Source organism: Dioscorea cayenensis, chromosome 11 (assembly GCF_009730915.1).
Source record: "Dioscorea cayenensis subsp. rotundata cultivar TDr96_F1 chromosome 11, TDr96_F1_v2_PseudoChromosome.rev07_lg8_w22 25.fasta, whole genome shotgun sequence".
Lineage (NCBI taxonomy): Eukaryota > Viridiplantae > Streptophyta > Magnoliopsida > Dioscoreales > Dioscoreaceae > Dioscorea > Dioscorea cayenensis.
This window is the reverse complement of record NC_052481.1, coordinates 2,604,710-2,614,903: the sequence shown is the minus strand read 5'-3', so window position 1 is coordinate 2,614,903 and position 10,194 is coordinate 2,604,710. Positions and strand designations below refer to the sequence as shown.

The 10,194-nt window shown below is 31.6% G+C and overlaps 1 protein-coding gene across 1 annotated transcript; it reads left to right on the top strand.

Moving 5' to 3' along the window:
* The first annotated feature begins 3,013 nt into the window (after positions 1-3,013).
* Positions 3,014-9,718, top strand: LOC120271835. The gene is made up of 9 exons (XM_039278515.1): positions 3,014-3,286; positions 3,363-3,429; positions 3,542-3,619; positions 5,056-5,108; positions 6,043-6,126; positions 6,740-6,792; positions 6,892-6,956; positions 7,064-7,122; positions 9,370-9,718. The coding sequence occupies exons 1-9, from the start codon at positions 3,065-3,067 to the stop codon at positions 9,457-9,459; spliced, it is 771 nt and encodes a 256-aa protein (XP_039134449.1). The 5' UTR covers positions 3,014-3,064; the 3' UTR covers positions 9,460-9,718.
* Positions 9,719-10,194: the final 476 nt, after the last annotated feature.

The following is a 10,194-nucleotide window of genomic DNA, read 5'->3' as shown; positions in this document are numbered from 1 at the left end:
CTGAATTGATCCCTCTGCTTTTCTCTCTCTTCACTTTTGGTACGTCAACTCAGAAATGCTCCCAAATAGGTCTTCTACTCTTGAAAATGATTCTACTTAGTCCCTTTTACTTTAAAATATGTCAATTATTGGCTGTATTTTTCAATATGAGATGGACTAAATAGGAAGAGATTAAGGATGAAAGGACTAAATTGGGTTATTTTCAAGAGTAGAGAGATTAGTGTGGCGCATTTCTAAGTATAGAGACAGAAAGAGGAGAGAGAAAATAGAGGGACCAATTTGGATATTATATTTTTATTTTTCTATCTCAAGAATCAAGTGTTTAAATTTTTTTTATGGTTTGTCTATATTATTCTCGTTATTATTTTTTAAAAAACATTTAATATGAGAGTTATCACTTCCGTAATAGAATAAGTTGGTAATATATTTTCACATTTCAAAAGTTGAGTGTTTAAATCTTACTTGTGGTTTGTACATGATTCTATAATAATAATAATAAAAAATACAGGAGAATTCACTGTAGACAATACTGTTTAAATTGAAAACTCTTTTTTATTGTCGTCCAAAAAATAACATTTTATTTATTACATATATCTTCTGTTATTTCTAAAATTTCTCAGTTTTTATTCACTGCTGCTGGAGTTGTAGTTTTTTTTTCCTTTGTACATCCATGTAACTTTTTTTAATATATATATATATATATATATATTTATATATGTGATTTACTCACTCAATTTAAAAAAAAAATGATATTTTGGGAAAAGGTTGGAATGTTCAACTTGTCTGTTAAAAAATAATACTAAAATTATATTATTAACAAATAATAGATTGTTTGGTTTATGTTTAGGAATTTGGGTGATATTTTGGGTATTAACTAATATGAGTAAGTGTAATTGATTTTTTATATATTAATTATTATTTCATTGCAATGGAAATAAGTAGTATTTTCAAGTTCTTTGGTTATGAATGTGTTTTGTGCTTCTAAGAACGCCTATTTGTTAATAAATAAATAAATAAATAAATAAATATATATATATATATATACATATATTGGAAAGGATAACAACTTTTTATTTTTAAAATATAAAATAAGCAAATTTGGTGTGGTTTTAAAAAAACCTAAAATGGGGTGAGTAGTTTTGGTAAAAATAATTTTGAAAAATATAATATAATTTATTTTTATATATGTGTTCAAAATTAAAAAAAATGAAATAAAATAATTATAAATACAAATAAAAAAGAATAATTCTTCACTACTAAATTTCAAAAAAGGTAAAACCCAAACAAAACAAGCCTATTTAGCCTATTGATGCCCAGAAAACCACATATAACAAAATTCAGGCCAAGCCCATGTACCGTATAAAGGCCCCACCCATTAACAATGGCTTATAAATCAGGGTGGAACCAAACTAATTGAATCAGTTAAGTGTTAACCCATCATTTATGTGAATATTTGCTCATATATATATATATATATATATATATATATATATATATATATATATATATATATGAGGCCATGCCATCGTGCTGAACCGTTGGATTTCAATCCAACCGTTAACATCATAGCTTGATATAGTGAAGAGCAATTTCCATTCAAATTGCACTGAAATATGAAATAGTATTACTGTCTTTATAAATAGTGCATGAACATATTAAATAGTTATACAATGAAAAGTGAGATGTGCAGTAAACAAAACAAAACCTACCAATCTGTTTGAGAACCCAGTACAATTTTTTTGACACTGTTACTAGTACTATTCATATATTTATTTCTCCATGTTTCTCTCTATCACTCACTTTTCCTCAACTCCATTTACATATCCATTTAAATAAATTTTTTTATATAAAAAATATTTCATGAAAGGGACTTTAGTTTGTTGGAAAAAGTGTTTATGAAAACTTTTATTGTTAAAGGTTCAAAATATGTTTGTTGTGCCAAAAAATATTTTTTGACTGTAAGAGCTGATTTACAACCCAATTTGTCCACCAGGGGTCCAAGTGAGTGCGCAAGAGCTGGATGATCAATTTTTCGCGGTGTACATGGCATGTGACTTGTTCACTTTTCAAAATAAATAAATACTTCTAATGCGCACTCAAACAGTATAAGCCCATTTTTTTTCTTATTGAAAGACTAGCATTTTGTTTGCATTTTTTTTTTTTTGAGAATCTTATGCATATGAAAAGATGTCAAAAGGGTTTGTACTACCCAAAAAAACCCTCCTGTATATAAATATTGGTTCATAAAAAATACATGAAAAGATATTTTGAATTGTAGATTATCTTTGGAGATAGCATAAAAACTAATTAGTCATCATCTAATGGATTTTTTTCATTTTAATGCTCTATCCAAGAGTTATTAATATTTATCAATTCTATTTCTATCCAACAGAATGCTATCAGATTAAATGAAAAGAACATTGTTAGCAAAGACGTACTTTTTTAAAATGAAAATTTTGACCTAACCAAGGATCGGACTAGCCACTCAAATTGAAGACCTACCCAAAAATTAAAAAACTTGGACAAATATATAAAGCGCAATGATCGGGCTTTAAAAAAAAAGAGCCCGTTTTTAAAATCTCGGCCTAATCCAGCCCCGTTTGAATTATAATAATATATATTATAATTAATAATATATATGAAGCACAAACATACAATTTCATCTATTTTTTTTTAAATGCTTATTTTATAAAAAATAAATTTTTATTATTTCAACAATAGCATATTGTTGCATCGAGTTAAAATCCAAAATATGAAACAAACATGTATTTTCATGACTTGAGCATTATGCCAATTTTGGTTGATTTAACCCTTTTTCTTAGATCTGTCCCATTTTAAAAACAGGTTATGATAAGCAGTAAGCACAAGTGAAACACTTTTCTCAACTGAGTCCAAATGGGCTCTTAGACTTACTAACTAAGCCCATGGGCTAATTAAAGGGCCGGGCCGTATCGTTCTTAAAGCCCATAAAACGAAGCCCTATATTTGCCAACCCAGTCCATTCACAAGAGAGAGAGAGAGTGAGAGTGAGAGAGAGAGAGAGAGGCCGGAGAGCTCGTCGGCGATGGCCACCACCACCTCCACCACCGATCCAAGCTCCGATGAGCCGAGGAACACCTGGGTCTTGACGTCAGGCATCGACTCCGATGCAGTGGCAACAGCAAGGCAATGGCTTGAGGACGCTGCTGGGCAGGCCATTGTTCTTAAGCAGGATCTACTCGCCGCCGCCCGTACCGCCGGAAGACGGATCCTCGCTGCATCGTCCTCTGGTTTCCACGAAACGAAGGTAAGCGATTTCTCATCACGATCGTTGTCTTTTTGGTTGGCTTTGAGAATGCTGAGTTCTTCGTTTGGTGATGCAGGAAGCGGTGGAATGGATCAAGATGGAGTATGCTGCTCGTGAGGATGAATTGTTTTCGAAGATTAAAGGTATGATCCCTCTCTTTGTCGCTTTTGGTGGTGATTGGAGTTTTTCTTTGAAGGATTTCTTAGGGTTTTTGATATATATATATATATATATATATATATTGTTGTGTTTCAGAGGGCGTTGCAATTGCTGCTGCACACCCGAATCTTTCTGCTGGGGTTACCGTGAGTTTGGGGCTTGTTGCGTTCAAAGGTATTTCCTTCTATTCTCCTTTTACAATGCTAATGTTGTTTGTTTGATAATAGGTCATGATAATGCTTGTTTATGTGTGATGGATTTGTGTGAGAAATTTGCAAAATCTATGTGTCATGTTAACCATGTCGTGTATATTTTAATTATGGCTGATCTTTGTCTTGTTTTCTTTGGTGCCCTGTAAATGGGACAAATATATGTGATTACTCATCGCATCTAAACTCGGTTATCTTTGTTGTCTGTATACAGTGAGAAGTGAGAACTATTTTCCCTGCAATTATAAGATCAATGTAATTCATTGTGATCAAAGCCACATTATTGGTTTCTAGATTTCCAAGGTGTTGATAACATGCAAATCTTATCGAAGTTCTTGCAAAATAACCTTGCAAGCCAATATAAGCAATATAATTTGTGAGGCAACTGTGAATTTAATGCTGAAGAAGTATTCCCTGTGCAATTATAAGATCAATGTGAACTTTAGTGCCATAAGGACCCTCTGTAGTCTTGTTAGATTACCATAGTGATGGGTAAAAAGCAAATCTCACCAATATTATTGAAAAATAACCTTTTCAGGAAAGCCGAGTTAGCAATAGTTTGTAAGATTGTTGTGAATCTAGTGCTTGCATGAACTTCTGAAACATTTCTTGCTATTGAAAATGAATCTCCACCAGAAAATATGTTCAAGAGAAACTTCTATATCAAAAGGACCTTTCATTGCACTGGCTAATATATTGAACAGTGGTTCAATGCATACTAGATGCAAGTGACCTTTTGCAACTCTATTGCTGCATGATTGGTGTTTGAGGATCTAGTCAATGGCTATCTTTAGTTGGAAAGTCAGTCCAATCTTTAGCAACTAATTTGTGGAACGAAGTATGTGGCCTGATATGATACATGTTTGATGGTGTAAGGAAAAAGTGCAAGCAGTAAGAAAATTAGAAATTTAGAGAATTTTTTTTTTTTCTAAAATTGCTTCATCTTTTCTTTTAGCTGGTAACACACTTGTGGATATAGGAATTGATGGAAAGCGAAAAAGGTTTTAATTGGATATGATTCAATAATAAGAGTTCACCTTGTTTTCCTCCAATTTTCAGATGTCACTTGCGAGGTGGGATAAACAAAATAATTCTCTCCATTTTAAAATTTGTGAATAGATCATCTTAAATAGGACTTCAACGATGGTTTCTAATTCAATCCAAACTTTTAAATTTAAAGACTCATCATGTTTAAGGGAATAAATTCATAGTCCAAAACAAAATTTAAAGAAGGCTTCATAACAACGCATACTTATTCAATTGTTTAGTCGATCATTTAGTGGGTGTTTTTGAATTCTCGTCTCGGTTTTCTAGATTGTTTCGGCAATAGTTAGATCTTTTAGATGTTATCGTTTCCAATTTTTGACAAAGTTTTTTCTTCTTTCTTTTTTGCACTTGAAGCACCTCGGAGATTCCTAATTCACAATACAAGAAGATTATTTGTCAGCGAGGAGGTTAGCCTGGAAAACTCTGTTTTGCTCTTGTAATGATGTGCCTTCTCTTGTAACTCTTAGACGGTATTAATTTTGTGTTCACTAACTGGATATTTCTAGGAATTTTCATTCCTTCTACTAGCATTCATGATTTAATAATGTTGCCCTATGCCATTTTCAAGGACCCACATGGACATTATTATTTATGACAGTGACGTGCCACTTGAAACTTACTTGATATGTGCGTTATTTGATAAAATGTTTGAGAAACAATTGGGCAACATTTTTCCTTATATATATGATTGTTGTCCTAATCTATCAATTTCAATACAAACTTGAACCTGACCAACCTGAATTTTCTAAGTATGTTAAGAAATGCATGCTCTGTTTGGACCTGGATTGTTTGATCCTTCTCAACTGTCCCAAGCCAGCCAGGCCAGACCAATCATATGGTATCATGAATCTTGAAAACTGAGCCAAATTGATATTTTGGTACATAGAGCTTGAAATGAATGGTCCAGCATGTATAAAAAAACCTTCTGTATGTTTCTACCTTATACAGAAATTGAACTGAAGACCAAAAACCCTGCTCAGTTTGTGCAGCGTGTAGAAAGAATCTTTTTTAAGCCGGTAATCATTCTAGATATTCATATCTCCACATGTATTTTATGATACCTTTTTTTATCCAATTATGTAGCATTTGCAATTTTCTTTCCGTAACCAAGTTTTTGCTATTATTACGCTTTACTGTTATTTCTTTCTGAGATGAACAAGATGTATTTCTTTAAATTCTTTGTGACTTACACCTGTACTATGTTGTCATTTGTTGCCTTGGCATGTTTTTCAAAATGTTCCAGAATATTGTATGCTATCCTCTAAATATTTTTTCCTATCAAAATCTATAGCTTTTAATGACAAGGATATGATACATTTATCCATAGTGCTTTCTTTGTAGTTTTTGCTCTCTCAAGCTGAAGCTAAAGTGAATCAGTTACGACAATCTGTCAATAGCGTGAAGAATGATATAAAGAAATTTGAGGTAGTGTTGTTTGTTGAGGTTTACTCATTATCTACCATCATATGAATTGAATTGGTTTTCTGTTTTTAAATTTTTGAAAAAACTATTTTTACCATTTTACTTCATAGTGTTTTTTTTTTAATTCAACATTTTTTAATCCATATAATTTCGTGAAGAAAACACATTTTTACAAAGTTTGGAAATTATTTTTATCTTGTTCTTTGTGTTACACTAATTTTGAGCAATTATAGCCTACATTATGGCATTACTTTACTACTTTTTTTATCACTTTGTTTTTTGCTCTTTATATTAAATATTTATCTGATTGATAGTTACTGCTTAAATCAATTAGAGCTTCGGAATTCACAATTTTTTCTTTTTAACATTTTTACTTTTTATGGAACCTCACCATAACAAAATTTGAATTGGTTAAGCTGGTAACTTACCTTGTTAACTTCTTTGAGCCATCTTCACAGTGCAAGTAATGTTTTTTGTAACTGGCCAAGGGTAGAAAGATATCAGGTGCATTTTAAGTTTTTTCTTAATCAAGAAATACTCTTGTGCCATTGCCTCCTTGTGGATTTTATATAAAAACCCGTATTGTTGACTGATTGCATCATCCTGTGCTTTGCAGGAAAGAGCTTCAAATGCCCAAAATGAAATGGAAAGAGGACGCCAGACCCTAATGTTCGTCATTTTTCTATTTAATGTCTCAAAATATTGTCTTTCCTTCACTTTTTTTGTTTGTTTACTAATTAATAAATACTATGTTTATGCAATTTGCAGAGATACTGGATCTAAAATTCATAGGGAATTACGTTACATCGACAAACTTGAAAGAGAAGCAATGGGTATATAGTAGAATTTTCTTTTTTGTGTAAAAAGTTCTGGTAAAATTAGGTTACCTTGAGGAATCTGTTCTTCCCTGCTTCATCAAATTGGGTTTGAAATGTTTCAGGTCTGAAAGAGTTTATTAGTGAACTTCCCAGAAGAGAAGCATCTGAATATCGATCTCAGGTATGGTCTGCAACTTATTTTATTGAACTATCCCCTCCTTTTGTTTTACCTAATGCTTTTATCGGGCCTTTTCCATTGTTTTGCCATTTTTTTCTAAATTTGTGGATAGTATTCTCTTGAGTGCATGTATGAGTAGATCTTTTAAGCTTTACATGATGGAAAAACATAGTGCAGACCTCTATATCATGTTTGGTTAGTGGAGAAGTACTCCTCCCCCAACCAAACAACATAGAACAAGTGATAAACTTATTTTTATAAAGTTTTTATGTTTCAAATAAATATTTTTAAGGATTGATTTAAATTTTTTTAATATTAATAATATTAGTTGTTATTTAGAAAAATTGAAATTTTAAATTGAAATTATTTAGTTTGTATTAGTATTAATTAAGCGAAACTTTGATCACTCAAATAACAATTTTCCTCCAACTAAATATTTGTAACATATTCGTTTAACTCCACATCTTTATCTACAACTAACCACACCTATCAAGTTTGATGCTAAATTACACACTATTGTAAAGAAGTAACATAGGAGGTTAACTCTTGGCTATACCATTGTTGTCAAGGTGCTTCTTAGGTGCTAAGGCGTAGCGTTTTTCATGATAAGCACCTTAAGCTTATCCAAGCGAGGCGCCTTCGAAGAGTGCATGTTTTTTTGTGCTTTTGTGCCTTGAAAAGCGCTAAAAAAGCTTGTTTGATTGAAATTGACTGATGATTGTCTATTTGTCTTTAGTTTTTAGATTAGTTTTTAGGGTAAAAATAAATAAATAAATAAGACATATTTAATGCTGTTTTAGACAATAATAAATTTGTAAAAAAAGAGAAAAGAACAAACTTTTGGAAAAAAGTGCAAGCCAACCACTCATATTTAATTATGCTTTTAAGATTCTAATAAAAATTTTAATCATTGGACTTTTTTTATTTTTATTTTTTAGAATAGTTTTTAGAGTAAAAATAAAAAGGACATCTATTTAATTTTGTTTTAGAAATAGTAAACTTTAAAAAAAAAAGGTGCCATCCAACCACCCATATTTAATTAGTCTTTTAAGAATTTAATAAAAAATTTTAATTGTTGGAAATTTGTTGGCATTCAAATGTCAAGTATTTTCAAGAGCTTAGAACTTAGAACTAATTGGACATTTAATCTTAAAACAATTTTTTTGGTTCATATATTTAATTTAGAGTTTTAATACATAATATTATATATTATATATCATATTATATATAATTTCATTTATTTATTTATATGCTCCTTACTTGAGCTAGCGTATTTTTTGTGCCTCGGGGCGGATATAAGGGAGGGCATCTTGTGCCCTTGACAACATTTGGCTATACTTGGATGAATGCATACCGGTACTAAACATTTTATGGTGGCTCACATTTGGCGACTGGCAAAGTGATTATTGTACCCAAGAAATACTGTGCTATGTAACTACCATTTGGCATCATCCCCAAAGGATCTTTTAGTTCTTTTTAAAGCTGGAAAGAAACTTTTGTATAAGTTCCAAATTTGAAGGTTTTTTGCTAGGCTCGTTTTTGAGGAGAACCTTTTCCATTTAATTAAAAGCTAGCATTGTGATGTCATCCTAAATGCAATTCAATGACTGTTTTTTTTGGTTCCATGCATATTTATTCTTTCTCTTTATGATGGGCAATATGTCGAATTGTGCCTGATAGGACGTTTGTTATAGCCCCAGATAAGCATATCGTTTGTTCAGTATGATATTAAAGAATCACTTCATCAAGTTTGTAATCCAATCTCAATAGACTAAGTGCCAAGAATTGTAATTATTGGAGGTCTGGACACCATTCCCAAGCAAGTTGACTACCAAACTGCCTTGTTTGGTTGCCAAATAGTGACAAAAGATCTCGCCACTAGTCCTGAAGTATCTCAACTATTGTAATCATACATGATTGTTGTGATTGAAAAATTTGTGAACTTTAAAATTCCGTTTATGTTGCTATCAGGGAATTTACCAGACAGAGGAGTATCAATGGTTTCTTTGTGGTTGTGATTGCAAATTTGTAAACTTTGATAATCTGTTTAGTTTGCTATCAGTGAATTGACTAGACACAGAAGTGTTGGGGTTCTCTTCATGGTACATTAAACACTTTGATAATCTGTTTAGTTTGCTAACAGATGTCTTTTTCTGTTATTCTATGCTTTATCATGTGTGTGTGTGTGTGTGCAAATGTGTTGGTGATTTGGTGGTGCTCCGATGACAGATGTTATTCTTGTATTTCCAGGTTTCTGGCGTCATCTCTAAAGTCAAAGAAGACAAAAAAGTTCTTCGTCAAGTTATCTCAAAGATGGTTAATTATGGAATTTCAGTATGACTATCCAATCTTGTCTCAGGTTACCTTCGGGTTTTTTTTTCTGCTTAGAATTGTGCAGTATTGCAGTGCGTATTGACCTTGCCAGACAGAGTGTTTAATGTACTTCCATGGTAACAAAGGAAGTTCAAATTTTCTTGTTGTTTTGAGTTTGTACTCAGCAAATCCCAAATAAATTTTCTATAATAAACAATTTTATACTTAGGACATGTCCTTATTGCAGTTGGTTTATTTATTGAGTTGCGAGATGACTTTGCTGACATTGGTTGTGTTCATGTGTCTTCACAATTGGACATATCATAGTCCAGATTTTGTGTTATCTTCTGTCATCTTCTGCATTTTGTTTTGACTGGATGCCAGCTTTCTAAATGCTGTGATGTCATGCCTTTTGATATTCGAGCCTGGTGTTAGCTTTTTTTTTCCCCATGTACAACTTTATTAGTAATATTTTCTAAATTTGCTGTTTTAATTTTTTATATTTATTTTTATTTTTATAATTTCAATAATAGATTGATCCACTGAATCTTGTTTGCTTAAATTTGAACAAAACCACATTTGTGTCAATGGGCCAAGCTTGAAATAGAAACTCCGTTGGTTAATAAGATTGGACATTTGGACCTGATCAATGGGTTAACATAAATCCAATGATTTTATATATCTCCATGGTTTACCTTTTAACTATATACTTGGTAATGTAGGTTATTGATTTGCAATTTTAAGCTTTTGCTGTCTGCAAAC

What these genes read in the sequence shown, in the direction of transcription:
- LOC120271835 (XM_039278515.1), top strand. Translation starts at nt 3,065, where the DNA reads ATGGCCACCACCACCTCCACCACCGATCCAAGCTCCGATGAGCCGAGG. An exon ending in CTGGTTTCCACGAAACGAAG is followed by an intron (nt 3,287 to 3,362) that starts GTAAGCGATTTC and finishes TTGGTGATGCAG; the next exon opens with GAAGCGGTGGAATGGATCAA. An exon ending in ATGATATAAAGAAATTTGAG is followed by an intron (nt 6,127 to 6,739) that starts GTAGTGTTGTTT and finishes TGTGCTTTGCAG; the next exon opens with GAAAGAGCTTCAAATGCCCA.